This window comes from Cyprinodon tularosa, unplaced genomic scaffold, assembly GCF_016077235.1.
Source record: "Cyprinodon tularosa strain WSP-4 unplaced genomic scaffold, ASM1607723v1 ctg643, whole genome shotgun sequence".
NCBI classification, from domain to species: domain Eukaryota; kingdom Metazoa; phylum Chordata; class Actinopteri; order Cyprinodontiformes; family Cyprinodontidae; genus Cyprinodon; species Cyprinodon tularosa.
The window spans coordinates 24,592-47,796 of record NW_024039389.1 but is presented as its reverse complement, the minus strand read 5'-3'; the positions used below and the strand labels follow the sequence as shown (position 1 = coordinate 47,796).

Sequence of the window (23,205 nt, the reverse complement as noted above, 5' to 3'; positions counted from 1 at the left end):
TCCCCATGCATCACATGCTCCCTATCTGTGTCTCGTCGTGTCCCGTCATGCATCCCTTACGCCATTTTGCTTGCATTTTCAATGCATCAATATGCACCATGTCTGCGTCTCGTCATGTCCGTATCCCGTCATGTTATATGTTCTATATGGACTCATCCGCAAGATTCATTATCAGACTCATCCGCAAGATTCATTATCAGACTCATCCGCAAGATTCATTCCCCATGCATCACATGCTCCCTATCTGTGTCTCGTCGTGTCCCGTCATGCATCCCTTACGCCATTTTGCTTGCATTTTCAATGCATCAATATGCACCATGTCTGCGTCTCGTCATGTCCGTATCCCGTCATGTTATATGTTCTATATGGACTCATCCGCAAGATTCATTATCAGACTCATCCGCAAGATTCATTCCCCATGCATCACATGCTCCCTATCTGTGTCTCGTCGTGTCTCGTCATGCATCCCTACGCCATTTTGCTTGCATTTCCAATGCATCAATATGCACCATGTCTGCGTCTCGTCATGTCTGTATCCGTCATGTTATATGTTCTATATGGACTCATCCGCAAGATTCATTATCAGACTCATCCGCAAGATTCATTATCATCGTCATCATAATGGGATGCACCATCGTCATCATCATCCGCAGGATTCATCATCATCATCATCATGGGATCATCATCGTCATGGGATCATCATCGTCATCATCATCATGGGATCATCATCGTCATCATCATCATGGGATCATCATCATCATCACCATCATGGGATCATCATCATCATCATCATCATCATCATCATGGGATCATCATCATCATCTTCATCATCATCATCATGGGATCATCATCATCATCATGGGATCATCATCATCATGGGATCATCATCATCATCATCATGGGTTCATCATCATCATCATGGGTTCATCATCATCATCATCATCATGGGTTCATCATCATCATCATCATCATGGGTTCATCATCATCATCATCATCATGGGTTCATCATCATCATCATCATGGGTTCATCATCATCATCATCATGGGTTCATCATCATCATCATCATCATGGGATCATCATCATCATCATCATGGGATCATCATCATCATCATGGGTTCATCATCATCATCATCATCATGGGATCATCATCATCATCATCATCATGGGTTCATCATCATCATCATCATCATGGGTTCATCATCATCATGGGTTCATCATCATCATCATCATCATGGGATCATCATCATCATCATCATGGGTTCATCATCATCATCATGGGTTCATCATCATCATGGGTTCATCATCATCATCATGGGTTCATCATCATCATCATGGGTTCATCATCATCATGGGTTCATCATCATCATCATCATCATCATCATAGGTTCATCATCATCATCATGGGTTCATCATCATCATCATGGGTAAATCATCATCGGTAAGTTCTCGGCGTCAACCGTGGTCGCCATCCTCATCAACAACCTGGCTCGGTAAGTTGTTTGCAAACCTTCTCAGCATTTCATTACGCATTCTTTATTCTGTCCCTAGCGTATGCCCTACGAGCATACGGACTCTCCGGCCTCGACCTCGGCTTTTGGGGGAACATCCCTATTCACATTTATCTACTCATGCATGTTAAAGCATAATTCAGCATGAATGTTCCTGCCGAGGTCTGAGCGCCAAAGACTATACTTTCTTATCAATAAATTCTTCTAATTATCTTTTCTCTCTGTGTGAGTTTTTCAGATTGAAATGAAGCTCTAGCGAAAGTTCAATTGAAGAAACTCTGACTTACCTCACATCATCAGAAGCCGATCCGTCTCCGAAGCGAGCCAATCAGCTTTGAACTACTCCACCACGAAGCCCAATCAGCGTCCTGCTTCCACTTTATAAACTCCCTCAAATCTCACCACAGCCGCTATCCTGCAATCGCAATGTCGGATTTCGATCCAGACGACAATTCACCCACCTCCATCCCCTTCTCCGCCATCGCAGCTGAATCGTCCTCCATGACACGACTTCACCTCAACCTCATCAGAGAGTATTAATCCCAGTTGTCACCATCCCTCGTCTCATCACATTGGTCCGGCAGAAGACCACCATGTTGAGCCCGGTTCTGCCAGAGGTTTCTTCCCAAAGGGGAGTTTTTCCTCTCCACTGTCGCTTCATGCTTGCTCATCATGGACACTTCACGGTACCTGCATCACCGAGCAGGACCTCTATATCCCGAGTCTGAGTGAAGCCCCGGCGTCAGCTCCCTCAGTCTTCTAGTCCCACAATTCTGCCCAGCAGATCACCTTGTCAACCAGCTCGGATTAAACCACCACCAGTTTCAGGCCCGGGGGGAACATCCCTATTCACATTTATCTACTCATGCATGTTAAAGCATAATTCAGCATGAATGTTCCTGCCGAGGTCTGAGCGCCAAAGACTATACTTTCTTATCAATAAATTCTTCTAATTATCTTTTCTCTGTGTGAGTTTTTCAGATTGAACTGCTAATTAGAATGAAAGGCAGGATAGGGAATTGGGAAATGTCTGATTTCTTGTTTTAGATATTTGTGATCCACAAATTCTTGCACCTTGCTGTATTCATGCCAGTCTATCTTTCCACTCCATCCGCCATTTGTCTGTATTTATAACAGCTGTGTAATTAATATGTGATTTATAAAGCATTCATAGCCATTCTATTTAAATGAAATCATATGGTTTGTAATATAATGACAGAGAACAGAAGAGTTGACATGTTAATTACATGAGAGCGTAGATGACTGACTGTATGTGACACAGTAGCCCAAGGGAGGAGATTTTCCTTTATTGAGCTCTGAACGCCAGACATTTCAAGGATGATAGATTTATGGTTGCAAAATGAGATGCCGGATGAAACAGAGGTTCTGTTTTCCATATACAGGATAAGCAGGTTGACATTTGTCTGATATCATGCAAATGATTAACCTTACAACATAAAGGAGGAAACATTAAAATAGCATATTTGTAGCAAAACCTGATTGGAATCGCTGATAAGAATTTGTAAAATGCCTCAAAGGAAATTATGTTTCAATAGCCATTTCAAAATCTACAAGTCCACAAGAAAGCAGTTAGTCCTCTAACAATTTATTGCATAAAAGCACACAGAGATAAATATTTAAGATATTTTTGCTATTTTAATTTTTCAGTGTTGTTTTTTGACTGCATATTTTGGATCATTCTCCTACGTAATTATCAAATAATAACTCTTTTCTACATTCCAGCTGCACTCATCAAATGGCTTGATACAAAAAAAATATATTTCAGTGTTCATATAACCATATATTCTAGCAAGGGCCTTATGGCAGGTACAGAATAGATCATCGGCTATGAGGTGTTCCTGCTCATTCTCAGTAATTGTGTCTGCAAAAACAGCCTAGAAATTAGTACAAATTTCTTAAATTTTGTGTATCTACCCTTAATTTGAGTAGGTAACTAAGATGATCTGTCATTGGAATGAGTGTTTTACTATTCAAGTAAGATAATTAGATAGCATGCACTTGAAATAAGACAATGCAATAGTTTTTTTCTTAATTTAAATGTAAATTGTGTTGTTCCATTGGCAAAGTGTCCCACTTACCTCCTCAATTCAAGACAAAATGCACTTATTTTAAGAAAAAATTACTTATTTAGATTTCATGCTTTTGTGGTGCACTAATTGTTCAACTGTATGGTTGGTAATTTATATAGAAAAAACTTTATTTTCAATTTTATTTGATTATATTACTTTGTGTAATATTTTACAGCAGGTGTTTAACATATTTTACACTAAACAATCTTATATTTTTTAAGCCTGTTTTCACAAAAGGTGCCAGTTAAAAACACTGGACCATCCTGGTACATCCTGTGACAGCAGAGATAGTATTCAGGTATGAAAAGATCTAAACACACGAAAAGCGATACAATTTGACAAAGGTAAAAACACAAGAATGTACATTTTTTAACTATACCTAAAGGCTCCATGATTAGAATACAGATAAATCCAAAAATCCATTTAAATGTTTGCCTAATGTTGTTGAGGTAATTTTATTTGTTTTCTCTGTCTCATAAAAACCACTAGATGTTCATTACTTCTAAATTTCTTCAAAAAAGCTGCCGGTAGAAAATTTAATTTTTAAAACGTCTTCCACTACACACATTTATTTATTTTAAAGTAACACTGCACCTTTTTTAATCAAAGTTATCATTTTTGAATATTCTCCTTTAAGCCCATTCCTGTTTGACAGAGAAATTAATAGAATAGAATATCTTAAAATTGAATAGGAAATACACAGAATTTATGTCAATAACTGTCTTCTCACCCAGCTGAGAGATTGTTGCATTTAGCTTCTTGTCAGTTGCAAGCAAGCATGTCAAGGTGACAGCTTTAGCCTGACATTTAAGTGGGTTGTTTATCAGATACATGACTGCGCCGGCCCTGTGTTAGACAGGCAATCTGAAAAGGGTGCGGCCCTCCCCTTCACTTCCCAGTGACAATTATGGGTTCTAGCTCCCCCATCCACACTTTGAGAAGGCTTTTTTGGGGCTCTACTCTGTGTTGCATCAGAGGGAAATTTGGAATTAGACATAAAAAAACAGCAGATCAAGATAATCAATAATTCTGCCTATTTAATAACAGCTACAGGAGACAGTTTCTACCTCATAACCCATGTTTTTCTGACTACTTTAGCAAATGTATTAATTGCACACCTCTATTTCTTGTCATGTACTGTCATAATATGTAATATTGTAAGAAAATAATCATACAAATGAGAAAACTCCCAGCCACTTCACTAGATCATGCGTGAGACATTAGAATAGCATATTTGTAACAAACCCTGATTGGCATTGCATTTTGAGAGTGATCAAAGTCACTCTTAAAAACGTTTGCTAAAAAACAGAGACCCTAGATTTTTCTAAAGATAGAGGGGTTTTTTTCTATCAAGGGTAGTGGCATAGACAGCCATCTGCTCCAGCTGTTTGCACCCTCTTCCAAAACCGTTTTGGTGGGGACATTTATTAATGATGATGGGACACCCGAGGCACTTTCCAAAACCAAAGGGATGTGCACATGAGCATAAATCAAAAAAACATCTAAAAGCTGCAATCCCTTAGCTCAAAAAGACACAACCAAAATGCTGCTTATCCTGTTTTATCTTTGAAAAGTATACAATGATGTGCAATTATATACTGAATGAGTGAAGAAAAAGAGAGAAAAAGCCTCGCACCTTTTAGGATGCCATAAATTATCTAAAGCCCTGCCTCTTATTGGCTGAGCTATCTCAGTTGGATAGGCTGAGATCAAGTTGCCAGGGCAACAGAGGGGAACCGCCCTGTCCCGACACTATTTTCTGTCTGCATGGCTGTTTAACATAGGTTTTTATTATCGAAGCATCCAATGTTAGGGGTTTATTTTTGTTAACTTATAATTTTTTTTTTTTTCTAAACAGGTGCAGGGTTGATAGATGCTCCTCTGAAAGGCGTTCTTACAGATTTATTAATAGCTGATGAGGAAAACATAGGCAGTACATTTAATATTTAAGACTTGCCATATAAACAATGTGAGGTCTGTACTATTAAACAGTGAAGTTAAAAAGTATTTTAAAGGGTTTTATTTAAATGTATGATTACATTAAGCTTTTACAGAGAGAGTAAAACTCAACACTTTTAAGGATGCCCCTCTGCTGTTATGTAATCATGTTTAGGTCAATGGGGGCATAAAACTAAAGTGATCTGAAGTGACGCTTAGTGCAGCTTTTAGTTATAATGACTGATCTGCACCAGTATGACAGGATTTTGTGTGCAGCACAGATTGCATTCCAGTATTTCATTGTGAAGTTCACCTACAGGTGTCCATTTTAAGAGACATTTCTTTATATATGGTTTTGAATCTCAAAATTGGTTTGACTTACAGTATATTGTCCACCTATGTATATTTTGATGTTTTTGAATCATGAAGTTTCTTCCAACACTTTATTTTTCTTGAAGAGGTATAAACTTATTATATTACATTAAAGAAAATACACAAGGAACTAAATTAAATTAATAAACATGTGACCAAAAGATTAGGTTTTATTATTATAAATATTCTTTAGGACACATTCATGTGCCTGTCATTAAATTTTGTCAGTAGTTTTAATTGTTACTATTTAAGGGTTTGAAGTGGAGCATGGAGAATTCCATATAACTAAGATTTGGTTCTGAGAGAGTTAAAAACATCGCTGCTTATAGACAGGGGTCTGGTATATGCATCTCAGGAATCACGTATCCACACTGACAGGATATGGTCAACAATTAAGAAAAGAGCAACCATTTAAGTACAAATGTAATTAAAATAGATAATATCTTCGTTATGAAATATTCAAATAATAATTTCACAACAGAATTAAAATGTTTTTTTTCTTTAATCATTAAAACTCAAAATACATGTTCATTTTCCATCAATTTCCTAAATACAATTTAAAAAAAAAACTGCCAACTTCAAAATCTAAATATTTAGTTGCTTTTTGTAAAAGGGTAATTTTTTCCTCCTTTTTTCAAACCCCCCCAAAAAGAAATGGATTTATGATTCATAAAATGAGCACATTGTTTTTAGACCTGCTTAAAAATCTGTCATCTTTTTAAAAGGCTATACAGCTCTTCTGGATGTGGATATTTTGATTTCGAAAAACCAAAGGCAAATGTGACTCTTAGTTAACTTCAACATCCCTGATATAGAATATTTTATTTATAAGAGGTGTAGTAATAGTTTTATATTTTTTCATTTTGTGTAAGTTATTACAAAACCTACTACTACTAGACCCACATCTAACAGTAATCCTATTAATAATAGACATTTTTTAATTAATTAAAATATTAAAAAATATATAAAATGTCAGTCATCTGTACAGTCAGTACAATCTAAGATAAATATTTAAATCACTCTTCTCAACCAGGATCTATTGGTCTGAATTGTGAAACACATGAATTAAGTCAGCACTGCAGTTTTTGAGAGTAATTGTTTTCTTTGGATTATTGTACAATGCTAATTATTATTATTATTATTATTATTATTATTATTATTATTATTATTATTATTATTATTATTATTATTATTATTATTATTATTATTATTATTATTATTAACGCTCTACTCTTCACTGAACTGAGCAGAAACGGTATAACTGATCCACCTACTGGGTAAAAAAGGAGACACAAGAGGGAGCCTGCTTTACAGAGCGTGGCGCCATATTGGAAGATACCAACGATCGTATCTGAACTGTCAATCTTTTAACCTAATGTTACATTTCTCTTCAATAATATATGAATGCTTTTAAATATGAAAATTAACTATAACTTACTGTTTGGTGTTTGTGGTTACTAATTATGATGAGAACCTGCTTGTCAGAACTCCAGTTCTGTGTCACACAGCACCCCTTTAGATTCCATAGCTTTAGTTCCGTCGACCAGTGTCATGGCGCTGCTGGGGACACTGGCCGTTAAATGCTGTCGGTCGTTACTTTCTAGACCAAATAAAGGGATTTTTAGGGGAGTTTTAAGTCCAGGCTGGATTCAGGGCTGCATTGGAGGTAAGTGAAACTGAATGAAAACTTACAGCGACTGTCCTCTCTTATTCAATTGAAGAAACGGTCCGCCACTTCACAGACTGGGGCATGTAAAAGCCATCTTCAAGCTGGAATAATAATATAACAAACGTGGTTTACTCATGATGTAAAGGAAATGAATTTGCTGCAAACTATTATGTTCACACTACTATCAATAAAAAAAGAAGTGGCTAATTGCAATAAAAAAATGTTGCACCTTGGGTGCTAGATGCAAAGGTTCAGGCAGTTTGGGAAGTTTACAGAAATCCATAATAATACAAAAAAAAAAAAAAAAAAATGTTTCCAAGTGTTGAACCTTGAGGAATGCCATGTATCTGTGTTGTTTATTTGAAAATATTGAGCTATGATATCAAATAATTCTTCATCTAATTCAGAGCAACCTCTCTTACACATTTTTGCTAATTCTATGGTAGCATTTGCTGCTTAAAATAATCTAAGGAGACAGACAAGCATACATTGCTGTTTTTTCTATGAATTATTTTAATAAAAGACTAGTCCATTGTCTTTGTTTTAACCGGTGCTTGTAAAAATGTATTACTGTCTTCCATTTCTATCTACAGCTAAGAGACATTTATTGTCAGAAGATGTCATCAGACTGCAGGATTTCCAGCAAAGGAAGCTGGCTGTGGCTCATCTGGTTAACGGTTCAGAAGGTGAGTAAAGGTTTGTTACTGAGCTGCAGTTTTGATGTCAAATCAGCTTCAACTTTTAATACAACTCCACAGGCAATTATATTGAGTTGTTCAAAGCAAAGATGCAGAGGAATGAGCTGATCCTGCGAGATGAACTGAAGCTGCTTCTCCACCTGTGCCAAACTCCAGATGATATGCTAGTAGCCAGGGAAGCCGTCTATAGGTACGCGATACTTCTGCTTAGCTGCCCCAAGCCTTTAGCTTTACTATGAAAGTGAGTAACGCATTTCTTAAATGTGAACAGGTATCACTCGGAAAACCGTAACCTTTTGTATGGAGACTTCAAGTTTGGGCCTCTCTTCATGAGGCTTTGCTATGAGCTGGGAATGGAAGGGATGGCTGCTGAAACACTACTAGATAAGGTAAGAAAAACAACCACCGGAACTCAGATGATTAAGTATAATAGATAATGTCAACAAGTCTGAACTAACTGGTACCGTATTTTCACGACTATAAGGCGCACTTAAACGTCTTTTTTTTCCCTCAAAATGTGCGGTGCGCCCTATGGTGCGGTGCGCCCTATGTGTATTGTAACTGCGACTTTTGAGGCCACCTCATTGAGGAGATGACTCCATGCGTGCCCATCTCACAGCTGATGTGAAAAACATGGGGAAACAAATGAATGCTGTGCTCGCTGTTCAACCGCTCGACATCGGTGTGAACCGGACCCAGCAGGTGCAGCAGAAGCAGCGAGTTTACATGCAAAGTCAATGGTTGACGCGCGTATAGGTGCAGCAAAAGGTCCCGCAGCGCGTTTTGGTGCAGCACGTCGGGAGCGTTTAAGCATCTGAAGCGCCGCCACCGCGCTGTTGCTGCTCGAGATGGAAAAATTGAAGTTTTGCTGCTGGACGCGCCGCATCAACCAATCAGAGAAGCAGATCTGGGAGCTGACAGCGAGACAGACACAGCGCCCTGATGACATATGATATTAAATGAAAAAGGCTGGGTGGATGCGTGGCTGAGGCAGGTGTATCTGAGAAGACCAGGTGTTTTTTTCCACGCATCACCATCGCTGCGCGCCCATCTCACAGCTGATGTGAAAAAAAGGTGAATCAAATGAACGCTGTGCTCGCCGTTATCCCGGGGGGTCTGACAAAGGAACTTCAACCGCTCGACATTGGTGTGAAGCGGCCCTTCAAAGTAAGGCTGCGAGCGGCGTGGGAGCGATGGATGACAGACGGAGACCACAGTTTCAGGATAAGTGGAAGGCAGCGCCGTGCAAGTTACGCCACCGCTTGCGGATGGATTGTAGATGGACTAACGTGTCTGCTGGCTCTGTTCTTCAAGCTTTTGCAAAAGCCGGCATTATTTCTGAGGAGCTGCGCTGCACGGAAAGTGACTCTGACAGCGCAGAAGGGGAAATTGGCATTTCTGATTTAGCGCAGCTGTTTAATTCAGAAACAGAGGATGATGACTTTGATGGGTTTGATTAATACTTTGTAATAAATACATGAATAAAGCACAATCATACTCAGGTTTGCTCCCGCTGTATTTTTCTCCCTGAAAACTTAATTCAACAGCAGCCGCTGGGCGCGTCTCCTCCTCTTCACCGCGGCGGCTGGCAGGTGTTTTTTCATCTAAATAATCTAAATCTTGCAGCTATATTTGCTGTGATCAGTGGGAATAAAGTAGTTTTAATATGTTTTTAAGTGAGAAAGGCCACCTGAAAACTTAATAATTGCAGTCAGTTCATCCCGATTATATATTTCTGTCGGAGCCGCTCAGACCCCCACATACCAGCGGTGCGCTGACAGTAAATCCCTTCAACAGCAGCCTCACCGGGGCTGCTGGCAGGTGTTTTTCATCTAAATAATTTTAGCTGCAGGCACCAGGATACCGGCAATAAAAGCGAACATATTCCGTCGGCAGGTTTCAGGATTTTAAGTTAATTTAGGAGTGACCACAGCGCTGTGTCATCTGCGATGTGTCTGTCTCACGGCCAGCTGCCAGGTTTGATTAATACTTTGTAATAAATACATGAATAAAGCACAATCATACTCAGTTTTGCCCCCGCTGTATTTTTAAATACGCAGTAGAGGTATTTAAAGGTAGTAGAGGACATGTACCTGTATATAAAAAACGCGCCCTATAGTCCGGTGCGCCTTATGTGTGTGTTAAATACAGAAATGGCACACATAACTGAGACTGCGCCTTTTAGTCCGGTGCGCCTTATGGTCGTGAAAATACGGTACTAATAATGCTTCTTTTTTCCTCTCTGGACAGAATATGAAAGGCTTTTTCATTGATTCAACTTCCTTTAACATCGCCATCAACATGCTGTTTATTAAAGGCTCATATGAAAGTAAGAAGCAGAATAACTTTGGATGTCCACATGTAAAATTATTTGATCTAATCTAAAAAATGTGTGTGTGTATATATAAATATATATGTATTGTTCTAGGTGCTATGGAAGTTTTAAGAACCATGAGGAGCCAAGGAGTCCCATTCAACAAAGACACAGTGACACTGGCGACCGGTACCTGCTATAAGCTGGTAATGTTTAGATTAGATTGTGCTTATTTAGAACATGAAATATTGATTAGATACATCAAAGCCAAGAGGTGTAGATTCACTAAATGTCTTAAAATTAATGGAGTGTTAAAACATTTGTTGGTAAAGTTTGTTTTAAAATTTGCTAACACACAGGTCTGGAACCCTTTCTGTTTAAAAAGCCACTTTATTACCGGTACTGCTGCTACAGAATAAAATTTGATTTTATAGATATTGATCGCCTAGGAAATTTAACATAAATTGATATTTTATGAATTTAAACAACAAATGACCATTTAACCTTTACAATGAAAAAAAAATTGTAAAATGAGGCTAGAAGAGTATTTAGTCAAAACCATATAAAATAGAAACTTAGTTTAAGCATTAATTGAATAAATGAATTGTAATAACATTGAACCAAGGGTGATGTGCTGTTGTTGATATTCCTCACAGATATTGAAGGAAATCATACAGAATCACTTTTATATGCTTCCTATTTACCCTAATCATTAAAAATAAGCAATGTTTTTATTTTTTTATGTTTTTCCTTTTTGTTTAGAATACAGCAGAATCCTACAGAATCTGCTTGTCTTTGATAGAAGAGGAACAGACCAAAGGACAATTCATCCCCCGCCATGCATACTGCTTCGCTGTAGCATTAGCTCTAAAACGGGTGGGTTTAACCTTCTTTGCGATCTTCTTTGTGTTGCAGAGGTTTGTGGTATTTTTTTTTTAAGTCCCTTTTTTTTCTTTTGTTTCTTTTTCCAGAACAATCTAGAAAAGGCAAAGTATATGTACTCACAAATTATGAGCAGTGACAGCATATTGTGCCAGAACTTAAAGGTAAATATGATGCACAGAATTCAGTTAAATCTAGCCTTAGTTTATTTGTTTTTAAAGTTTATATATATCTAATTATTACTTGCGTTACAGATTATGATTCTAGCAATGTCCGGAGAAATCTTAGAGGCTCTTTCTATCCTGTCAGCAGCCATGTTACCCAAAAGTCCATTTTTTGTGAAGAAGACAGAGTTTGCCCAGGAAGTGGTAAGTGATTACAAATGCTGATTAAACAAGAGAAGAGCTTATAAATACTCATTATAGTGTTCACTAATTAAAAAAACAACAACAGTGTCTCTCACATTTTTTAAAATACAACCACAATCTTAAGTGAAAGCTGTTTAAATGTTATTAGATAGAATAACCAAAAATTGTGAATATTTGAAAATGATTAATGGATTTTAAAGGTTTTTATCACTTGTATCAAAAATCAGTTGTGTGCATCTCTTTAAGCCCCAACTTAGTCAATAGTCTGTTGAACCATCTTTCCAAAACTTTTTGGATTATATGATTTGCACATCTAGAAACTAAGGCTTCTGCCATTATTGATAGTGAGCCTCTGGGAACATCGATTTTAGAGTAATGCTACATATCTGGGTCCATGTCATGGTTGATTTTGTTTGAACCGTTCTAATACATTAATATGGTTCAACTTTAATCATTCCAGGCAGTGATGCTCCACCTGAGTCTCTAGGTTTTTCTCTAGAATCTAACAGATTTTCTCCCAGTTTGCTGTAATCTGGCCTACAAACAAATCCCAGTATTACATTAAGCTGCATCATTTTCTTCCATCAGCTCTGACCAACTAAACACTTCATCATGCAAATCAAAAAGTATCAATTTTGGTCCCAAAGAGCTCACCTTGTTCCACATTTTTGCTCGGTCCAATAGATCATTAACTCCCAAAGTTAGAGTCTTTGATCAACCAGTATAGGATATTTATATCCACTACAGAAATTACACTAAATAACAAATATTTCTGTTACTTCATGTGCTTAAAAATCTAAGAGCATAAGTTAAAAATTGACAAAACAAGCTACTTTTGTTGCTCCTGCCATTTGTAATGTTATTAAACCCATGATTAATTGACTTTTTAGAATGTATGTGCAGTATTTTTTTTTTTTTTCAACCAATAGTTTGGGTCATGGGTTGACTCTGGTTAGAGTTTGTGAGTCAGAAGCTGAAAGGTTTGAGAATCTTTGCCCTAATTGACCTGCAGTAACCTCTAAAATGAATGTCTCATGGCTCTTCTTATTCCTCTTCCATGTAGGCCACAATTGTCACATAACATTCATTAAAGGTTTTAGGTTGTAAGGTCACAAAATGCGTGAGGTTTTAAAGAGAAGGAATATTTTTTGGTCACACTCTGCTGATGTTTTTAGGTGGATTTACTCCGTCTGAGGAGTGAAGGTAGACCACTCGAGATGAAAGTCGAGCAGATAGTAGCTCAGCTCCAAAGGGCCTCTCAGGTGACTCAGCAGACCCTCGACGATATGCTATGCCGTGCCCCGACGGGGAAGAGGAAACCAGCTCTAATGGAGGAGGAGAGGAGGACCAGCCGGAGAACTTTAAGGCCCCTGCAGTCCAATCTGTTGTCAGAGTGACGCCCAGTACCAACACTTAAAATCAGCTTTCTCACTAAAGGATGAACTAGAAAAGTTTAATGCCACATTGAAATATGAGCTCTGTTACCAGCACAATCATGAAAGCCAGTGGTGTTTACCTTACATGTATTAAATGGGCAGAGTAAGATAGAAATAGATACTTTAATCTTGCCAGATTAAGCAGCTCAAATCTCTTCTATTGCATTGTAAAACTTCCCAGGTTGAACCCGAGCTTATTGCCATGAAAAATGAAAGCATTGTTGGTTATTTAAAGCTATTCTTTACCTCTAAGAGGTATAAAGGAATCAGATCACTACTCTGTAGTCATATACTGTGCATCCAAATTACCTCTTTCTAGCCAACTCTTTACTGGATTGCTTGGTCTTCAGAGAAGTATTTTACTCCTTATTTACCTGTTCTCTTTACACATTTTAAAATCATCAAGAGAACAACAATATTTGTGTTACATTGCTGCCAAGAATCCCATGTTAACATAACAGTGATTTAGGAGGGCTGTGTGTTGTATATTCTGTATAGATGTGTGAAGGAGTGACTCAAGGTTTGTCAAATATTTAATAATAAATTGTTTTAAAATAAAGAGAAGTAATATTAAACCTCTCTCTTTTTTTGGAATCAAAATGCTGGGTTTGACATCATATGTAGAAGATGGGTTACTGCAGAGTAATAATTGTCAGCCAGCACCTTATGTACAGAAATGTAGTCAGTGTTTATTGTAAAATGAACATTGAAATTGTAGAGCTGATGTCACAGAGATAAGTACATTTCTGATTTGTAAAAACATTTTTAAACCTGAAACATCACTGATGCTTTTGTGATTGGATTGGTCATGATTATCCAGAAACTGACTGGCAAAACCTTAGAATGAAACATATATCTTGTTATATTTATAATAATCATTCAGATGTGTTCACTTAAAAAGAAAAAAATCTTTATTTGACAATTTGGGGATATTTTCTGTTGTGTTTGGGAGAATTGTAATGTAATATCCATGAAAACTGCCAACATCTGCTTGTAATGTATCTCCATTTACAAAACAAACAAGGACACTTCTCCAGTGGCAGCTAATCTGACTTACAGGTAACATAAAAAAAAAAAATACAGAACCTGATTATTTTCATACGATGAATAGGATTTTTCCTTTCAAAATACTTTAAAATAAATCTGGTTCTGAGAATACCTTCATCTTATCAGCATGCGGTACAATTAAAGTTGAACTATTTATATAATAGCGTAATGTTGAAGCCATGAATGTATTATTTGGCATCTAATTATAAGTCAAGTGTGTTTATCAACATATTTTTATACTAGTTTAGCTATTTGTGGTTTATAATTATGTGTTATACTTAAAGATCACTAACCTCTTTTTGTTGCCATATTTCAGATTTTCAAAGTTTTAAATATTAACACTCCAACATGACATATTTCTGGGGAGCATGGCCAGTTCTGCAGTTACCCAAAATACAAATCCAGTATTACTGTTAAGAGTAATAAAAACAGTTGGTTATAGCTGCAGGACATAGATTTTACCAGTCATTTAGCTACTGGATAACAATGATTATTATACTCTATAACATTGCTGGTCTGTCTTCATATACATACATTTCTTAGAAATAATATAAGCTTGCATTGCCTATGTAGTAAATGTTCACTTCGCTTTTAAGATATCAAACTGGTGGTTTGTGTCTTATAAAGGCATAAGATGTGAATCGGGATGTGACTGATGATGCGTGATGCAATTTTTGACCTCAGCGTCAAATGGAATGTCAAAATTTGTGTTGTAACTTTAAGATTTTGTGACTTTTAGAAACTGAAAGTATATTTAGGATTACCTACGTTAACCTGGAAATAAGTCTTGAAAGGTGAGGTTTTCAAACCGCACTGAACTCACAATCCAGAAATGCTGCATAGCATGGAGACAGTTAGCTCTGGTGTACCATCTTCTCTTTTACAATAGTAGCTCAAATCTATCTGAAGTGTTGATTAAAGCAGTTTGTTTGCAGGGGCGGAGCTAGATGGGGGGCCAGTCTCGACAGGAATATTCAAAACATTTTAATTTTTCATACATTAACATTTTCTTGACAACAAAAACACTGGTTAATTTTGGACATCAATATACTGTCATTAAAGATGTCAGAAGAGAACTAGATGTTGTGTTATATGGGGTAATGAGAAAATGATTTGTCTCTGCAAATCATATAGGAGTATTCATTGAAATCATAGATAACTATGATAACTATTATGTAGATATTACTAGTTGTCATTATATTATGTTTGCAGAATGATTATTGATAAATGTAACTAATGAGAAAAGAAAAGATGTTTGCCCCAGAACTCAAATCTGAAAGAATTGTATCCACTATATCTTTATCTAGGAAGATGTTTAAATATATGCGTCTATTTTTTTAGCTAAGGCTGTAAGAAAGGATATTTTGTCTTTATTTAGAAAATATGGATGTTCTGCTCATTAATTTTCCTGTTGGAAAGGTGTAGATTGACCCTGAGGTTCTGGCACCGATCCACTTTTGGCCACCCCTCAGTGTAGATCGGTTTTTGCCTGCCCACCCTCATAGAAATGTTCTAGCTACGCCCCTGTTCGTTTGAGGTCAGCATCTCCCCAGCTCTTGATAAAAGACAGCTCCTAAGTAAAAACATAGAAATGTTGTATGCAGTATTTATATAAAGCCCAGCTAGTTCCAAAGGTGTATTTGAACTCAAATGGTTCGTTTCTGTGTCTTGATCATGGAAATGTTTACTAATTTGACACGTTTCCAATGACGTCCAGTATTATATGAGTGTTACGCGGTAATTAGAATGATTAAATATTTACATTTAACAAAAAAACGAGTAATGCAATTATTATGAATTTATGTTTTGAATGTATTTCTATTGCAGCGAGCATAATAGTAGGAAACCCATTTAAAGCTACATATACAGATGTGGAGACATCTGTAAACAAAGACTGACGCATTTTAGACTCCTCCCAAAAGTACCGCTGTGCTGACGTAGCAGAGCTCCCAGCGCGAGCAACAAAGCAGAGCTGCTTTTATTTATCTTAACCCAATCTAATAGATTTTCTATCCGTTGTAATAAAGTTTTGATATTTAGTTTATTGGAAATTTAAGTGGAAGGATACATGCAGTGGTGGCATCTTCTCCTAGCGGCAGCTGGTGGCGATGCTACTCCATAGTTAGCCGGGGTTAGCTAGGTCCGGGTGACGGGGAGAGAGGACCGTGGGCAAAAAGCAGCTGATTATCGACAGACGAGGGAAACAATATTAATATTTTTAAAAATAGCATAAAAATCTGGAATTTGGTTTGTTTTTTCAGTAGATGGGATATTAAGGTAATTACCAGCCCCTTTGTCGCTAAGTTAAAGTAGCTGATCTCTGACTGAGGGAGCAGAAAACCCGCTACGATGAGCTCCGAAGAGGCAGCAGCGCCCAGCAAAGCCGCTCCGGATGAAGATGGCATGACCTGGTGGTACAGATGGCTCTGCAAAATCGCCGGGGTTTTAGGAGGAATATGTAAGTAGCTGTCAGAGTCCGTGTGCTCTCTTTAACTTTAACCTTTCTCATTATAGCTGGTGTTCTTCTCGATTACAGGCTCTTTTTTTGTTTGTTTGTTTATGGTTGATTTATTCTCATATTCGTTGTTGATCCAATTTATCCACTGTAGGTTTTTACTTGGGGTTATATTTGGGGGGAAATTATTTCATTGAATATGATTTGTATAAAGTATTAATAGTGATTCTCTTCAGCTCATCAGTTGTCCATTGTCCCCCTGCTGCAGCAGGGCGCCGCCTGTTTGTTTGCTTTGCAGTTCACCCAGCTACTCCTGAATCAAAGCGACACTAAATCTAATTTGCTCAATAACCCCTTAAAGAAAAAAACCCTGTCCATCTTGGAGATAGATTTCTGCGGAAGAGGAATAGGGCCAATGAAAAAATTAAAAAAAGTTAACTGATTTTCAAATATTATTTCAGTTTAATATGGGATAAAAGTCAGAATTTTGACTTTAATCTCAGAATACTGACTTTTTTTCTCAGAATACTGACTTTTTTTCTCAGAATACTGACTTTTTTCTCAGAATTCTGACTTTAATCTCAGAATACTGACATTTTTGCTCAATATTCTGACTTTAAACTCAGAATTCTGACTTTAATCTCAGAATTCTGACTTTAATCTCAGAATACTGAAATTTTTTGCTCAATAATCTGACTTTAAAGTCAGAATTCTGACTTTTTCTCAGAATTCTGACTTTAATCTCAGAATTCTGACTTTAATCTCAGAATACTGACTTTAATCTCAGAATACTGACATTTTTGCTCAATATTCTGACTTTAATCTCAGAATTCTGACTTTTTTCAGAATACTGACTTTAATCTCAGAATACTGACATTTTTTTCTCAGAATTCCTATTCTAATCTCAGAATTCCAACTTTACCGGTAATCTCAGAATTCTGACTTTTTTCTGTCAGAATTTTGACTGAATTCAACCAACATGTTAGCTTTTAGCCATAGCCGTGTCTGTTTTAGAGACTAGCTGTCTTCTTTTAATCACCTTTTGCTCTTCCATTAATGAAATAGCATCACAGGGGACCGCTCTGGCACGTAAAAAGTTGCCTAATTGCATTACTTTCCACCAATGTGTTACTGGCCCTCTCAAAAAACTCACATCTTTGTCAGTGAAGCTGAGTGCTCCCACATCTCTTCCTTCATGGTGCCCATCTACATTAAGATCCACAATTCTGAGATTAAGTCAGAATTCTGACTTTTTTCCCCATATTATACTGAAATAAAATTAAAAAATCAGTTAATTTTTTTTGTTTTTTTTCAGTGGCCCTAATCCTCTTCCGTAGATTTCTAAGTGCTGCCTATGCAGTTTTCCAGCCCTCCACCCTCTCCATCCTCCTCTGTGACACCAGAGTCCCAGGATCACATTAACCACTGCATATTCAATGCCTATGTATTATTAAGAAGCTGTAAGGGAGCAGGGTAGCCTGCCTGGTTTTCCAGTGTTTGTGATACTGTGAGATTTACCACTGAATAACTTTGCAAGGCAAGTTCTCTTCCTCTTAATTTTAGATCTTCAAAATCATTTTTCAAACTACAATGGTTCAGTTTACAATTATATATTATGATATAAATGTCTTTTGCACACGCTGTCAGGTAGGGATGCAACAAATGTTTATTTTGCAATCAATTGATCTGTAGATTATTTTTTTTCGATTAATGGACTAATAATCGGATAGCCAAAGATCCTTTAAATAAGACTTTTTGCTAAATTAAACCAGTTGAAACTAAAAGTTTTCCAATTGTTCTGGATAGAGCATATTGACAGATGGAAAATATTTTTTTTTAATCTTAAATGCAAAATGTTCATGTATTTTTTTTTTACAATTTTGGTATAATTACAGCTCTAAATGGGTCGCTCTGTCACCTAAAGACATGTTTCAGAGTCTCTATACTCCAGTTTATGATGAGTCGATTACTTAATTAGTTGAGGATTATTTAATTGATTTGTTAATCAATAACTCATGATTAATCTGATTGTTTTAGCCCTAGTGATCTTTGCTTGCATTCGGTTTTTATATATATTGTTCCAGTTGTCAACAAATGTTAACTCAAGGTATTTTACAGGGCAAAAGGCTCCAATTTATTTTGACATTTTGATTTGATCCCAGATTGACTTCAAATCAACATTTTGTGTGAAAAATGCAACCCATTCAGATTCTGAATCAGTAAGACAATTGTCTATTCTAAAATGCAATATAGTTATATCCAGTTATAAACATTTGGATTATTTGATGCCAGTTGGTAATACCCACTTCATTGTTTTGCTTATTAAACAATCACTGATGCAAGCATGCGGCATGTATGGGAATTATATTTTTTAGTACAGCGTTTTAATGTGTTTTTTTAGATCATCAGTTTTTTTTTTTTTTCTTCAGTTGTTTGCTTTATCTCACATTCCTCTGCATTGTGAGATAAAGCCAATTTTCACCCTCCCTCTCTAATTCCCACCCTTATAATGTCACTGTGAGTATTTCACAGCTTTTGTAGAACATATGAACAAGATGCTGGTGATCTGTTAAGAGATATATTTAAAATAGACTGCTGCAGTTCGGCTCATATTATAGGATGCATACATTTCAGGGAGTCTGGAATGACGGTTTTATTGTTTTTTGTTTTTTATGAAAGAAACATGTTCTTAATTCTGTCTTAAGTGACTCATCTTAATCATAAAGAAAACGTTTTCTTGACTTGGTGCTCTTTGAATCATTTTTTTTATCTCCTATTTAAACTCCAAGTCAAATCTTTAACATCTAAAGGTTAAAACAGTGTCGACGTATGCTAATGTGTTCCAGATGTGTCATTTGGAGTGTAAATATACAGATTTATTTCAGAAACAGCTTCTTGTACTTCTCAAGTTAATGTTTTTCACAGAACTGACATTGATCCCTTTATAGCCAGATATTTCTCTTATAGATTCACTTCTCTGAAAAGTTTCCAGTAAAGAGTTGTAATGTTTTATGTCTGATCCCATGACTTACAATGTGTTTTATCACAGTAATAGTGTTGCCGCTTTGTCTTTTCCCTCATTTAGCCTGTGCTGTATCAGGTGTGTGGAACTGCGTCACTGTAAACCCTTTAAACATCGCTGCTGGAGTATGGATGGTGTAAGTCCCTTAATTATTACACATTAATCTACACCTTTAGATTTAAAGTTTTTTTGGTTTTGTTTTTCTTTCTTGTTTGCATTTGCTGAAACTAAAAAATATTTTTAAAAGAACTTTTTCCAAACATTTACTTGTTCTGTACATTGCCCTAAGGGCTCAATGTTTAGGCGTCTCCCCTGCTGCCTGACTTAAATAATGGGTGATATACAGGCTGCGGCAACATTTAATAACATGCTGAGAGGGTAAAGCAAATTATTTAAATCAAATGTTCTGCTGCAGATACACAACAAAAAATAGGAAAAAGCAGTTGGGCCTCTTGTATCTAAATCACTAAAAAGAATCACAGAAAATCAAGTTATGTGGCTCAGAAGAATGGACAAAAACATTACAGGTTCAATATCTGAAAGCCTGGTAGAGACAAACCTATAATATATGCACCAATAAAGGTGGGTCTAAAAAAATATTTGGTCCTTTTATAAAAAGCCTTCCCAAATATTGACTCCTTTATGTCTATTTGATGAAACCCCCCAAAATACACAGATGTTTGTGACTCTAATGTGACAAAATCTAATATGTATTCTTAAGGTACTTCTATGTAATACATAAAATAAGAAATTGTTTCTGGCTAAAGTCAGAAAGAAAGCCGATACACACATACAATTTTATATTTCTATACATTAGGAGTTTACATTGACTCACTTTCATTTTAGCTGATGCGTTTTTGCCAGAAGGTTGGTAATTATACCACGAACAGTCCGAACTTGGTAACATTAAAAGTATAGTGGAGGATTTTCCTCCACTATACTTTTAATAAATCCTGAGAGGGAACACCTATTAAACGCACAAGAGAGTACACCTCGTCCATCCGTATTTAAAATTTGCTGTTTGCACCGCTCATACAAACTTACTTTCCAAAAGAAGACTTGAAATTTTTCCACTCTGCCAGACTCTCCATGCAGCATGTGTTACAGCCTTACGTAAACATATTACCAGAATGTTAATGAATAAAAAGAATATGACAATTAGGAGGACCACTTATTTTGATGATCCACCCATTAAAAGAACATCCTCCACTAAACCTTTAACAAGTATACATTGATTATTACTAATTGACTTTCAGATATTATTATATATTAATACTTTCTAACATCTGTAGGGGTGAATAATGTTTCTGTGTCTAAGATTTGCATCGGCTGAATAATTCCCTCCTCCGCTGTGTTTGTGGCCCCGTCCTTCTGTCTTAAGGTTGAATGCCTTCGTGCTGTTCCTTTGTGAGGTCCCATTCTGCTGCCAATTCATAGAGTTTGCAAACGCGATCGCAGCCCGCGCAGACAAACTCAAACCCTGGCAGAAAGCCCTCTTTTACTGTGGGTAAGAACAACCATCTATTGTCAGAATGCCTGATATCAGGGGAACAGAAATAGAAGTTATTTGGGGGAATCCCTGGTTTGCAGTAATTCATTTATATGCTAAGTTTGCTCAGCGGCCAACTTTCTCCTGTTTCTTTTTTTTTTGTTCTTGGTTCAGGATGGCCCTGTTTCCCGTGTTCCTGAGCTTCTCTTTTACGACCTTGTTTGGAAACGCCATCGCCTTCGCTACCGGCGTGCTTTATGGCCTCGCATCCTTAGGCAAAAAGTGAGAAAGCCTCTGGTTATAATGCAACATGCATGCAACACATGACAGAGTTTGTAATTAAACGTGCTGTTTTTATTTCCTATTACATCACTTTATAACAGGTATTTGCATTAAAAGCAGCTCACAACATTTTAATCCATGAACTTAAATGTTTGCCTGCCTATCCTAATCAGCATTCCTTTTTAAATGTAAACAGTTTTTAATGGAGTGAGTTTTGCACTAATTTCTAACTTCCTCTCATGCTTGCCCTTTTTCCCCCCACTTACTTTAAACCTGCTTTTATTACCAAACCCTCCTTCGCCTCCCGCCTCCTCCTTTCCTTCCATCCCAGGGGAGATGCTGTGACTTATGCCAGACTACAGCATCAGAAGCAGGGGGACGATGAGAGGATGGCAGGGACAGCAAATGGAGCTCCAGAGTGAGGCAGCGCCTGTTGCAGTGTTTCCATCGTGTTGTTTTGCAGTTTTTACTTGAAACTTTTCCCGCCGCCATCCTTTCGTTCCATCTGTCTGATTTTATTCTCCAACACTACAGAACTGTTGTAATGTTTATTTGTTTGCCTGGTCTGGTGCATGAACCCAGTAACATAAACATACCTTGATGGATACCAGATGGGATTTTTTTCAATATGGCTCAAAGTATTTAACTACAGCTATGTTTTAAATTCTCCATTTAGATAATAATCACCCATTATTTATCTCCAGTTTAAGTTTAAAATATTTGCAGAAAATTTAAAAATACTTCCTTGAAGCCTTCTAGTATAGGTATTATTTCCTAATGATAACGTGGCAGTAAAAGAGAAAAGGAAAGTGCGCATTCTTAGGGCAAACAGGAAGGCCCATTTACAGCAACACAGTTGCCTCACCAGCTGAAACAAATTTAAACATTAACATAAATATATATTTTTACATGAAACTTTCACCTTTCTTGGAACAAAAAGCCAGCTAGGGGATTATTGCGGTGGTTGAAATGTCAGGTCTTACAGATCCAGGCCACTCATACCTGCTGAAAGGTCTATTTTCATTTAAACTCAAGTGAGAAGAAATTCTATTGCTTAAAACTACTGAGTCTTAATAACTTAATAACTAACTACCCAAGCAGGAATGATTCCTGTCAGCAAATGCTCTGAAGCTTGGAGTTTATCCAGGCACCGACAAAAACGAAAAGGTCTGCCTTACAGTTTAAGCTAAACATTTATAGCAATGTATAAGTCCAGAAGTTTGAGGCTTTCCTTAGCAAAATAATCAATGAAAACACATAAGAACAATAAGTAAAAAGGTCAGTTTTCATAAATATTTAGGATGTGTGCAATTGCTTTATTCATTGTTGTGCTGCTTTTTTTTGTTTTTGTTTTTTTTAAATGACATTTTGAATTATTCAACCAAAACAGATACAATGGCCACCTTTTTACAGCCACCAATTTGAAATATGTAAAAAAAAAAAAAAAAAACGTAAATAAAATAAACTTAGAAAAATACGTCCTCTAACTAGACCGTTTATTTAGAGGTGGAGGTAAAATATCTATGGTAAGAAATATATATATATATAAATATATATATATATTTCTTTCATGTTCACTATTAAGTAGAAATCCATAAATTCTGATTTCATTGGAAATTGCATACTTTATTGCT

At 36.7% G+C, this 23,205-nt stretch overlaps 2 protein-coding genes across 2 annotated transcripts; both read left to right on the top strand.

Moving 5' to 3' along the window:
• Window positions 1-7,448: 7,448 nt before the first annotated feature.
• On the top strand, window positions 7,449-13,851 carry ptcd2 (pentatricopeptide repeat domain 2). Its single transcript, XM_038308667.1, has 10 exons — window positions 7,449-7,575; window positions 8,172-8,264; window positions 8,337-8,466; window positions 8,548-8,665; window positions 10,527-10,605; window positions 10,705-10,796; window positions 11,353-11,466; window positions 11,562-11,636; window positions 11,727-11,840; window positions 13,016-13,851. The coding sequence occupies exons 1-10, from the start codon at window positions 7,461-7,463 to the stop codon at window positions 13,235-13,237; spliced, it is 1,152 nt and encodes a 383-aa protein (XP_038164595.1). The 5' UTR covers window positions 7,449-7,460; the 3' UTR covers window positions 13,238-13,851.
• A 2,384-nt stretch (window positions 13,852-16,235) lies between these two features.
• On the top strand, window positions 16,236-22,647 carry cacfd1 (calcium channel flower domain containing 1). The gene is made up of 5 exons (XM_038308688.1): window positions 16,236-16,781; window positions 19,864-19,936; window positions 21,182-21,307; window positions 21,464-21,571; window positions 21,903-22,647. Exons 1-5 carry the CDS (start codon window positions 16,673-16,675, stop codon window positions 21,991-21,993), a joined length of 507 nt encoding a protein of 168 aa, XP_038164616.1. The 5' UTR covers window positions 16,236-16,672; the 3' UTR covers window positions 21,994-22,647.
• The last annotated feature ends 558 nt before the right edge of the window (window positions 22,648-23,205 follow it).

Bases quoted from the DNA above. Each gene is read 5' to 3' on its own strand.
- ptcd2 (XM_038308667.1), top strand. From the start codon at position 7,461: ATGGCGCTGCTGGGGACACTGGCCGTTAAATGCTGTCGGTCGTTACTT. The intron at 8,265-8,336 runs GTGAGTAAAGGT...ACAACTCCACAG, and splicing joins TCTGGTTAACGGTTCAGAAG to GCAATTATATTGAGTTGTTC. The intron at 8,467-8,547 runs GTACGCGATACT...AAATGTGAACAG, and splicing joins GCCAGGGAAGCCGTCTATAG to GTATCACTCGGAAAACCGTA.
- cacfd1 (XM_038308688.1), top strand. From the start codon at position 16,673: ATGAGCTCCGAAGAGGCAGCAGCGCCCAGCAAAGCCGCTCCGGATGAA. The intron at 16,782-19,863 runs GTAAGTAGCTGT...TCCCTCATTTAG, and splicing joins CGGGGTTTTAGGAGGAATAT to CCTGTGCTGTATCAGGTGTG. The intron at 21,572-21,902 runs GTGAGAAAGCCT...CTTCCATCCCAG, and splicing joins CTCGCATCCTTAGGCAAAAA to GGGAGATGCTGTGACTTATG.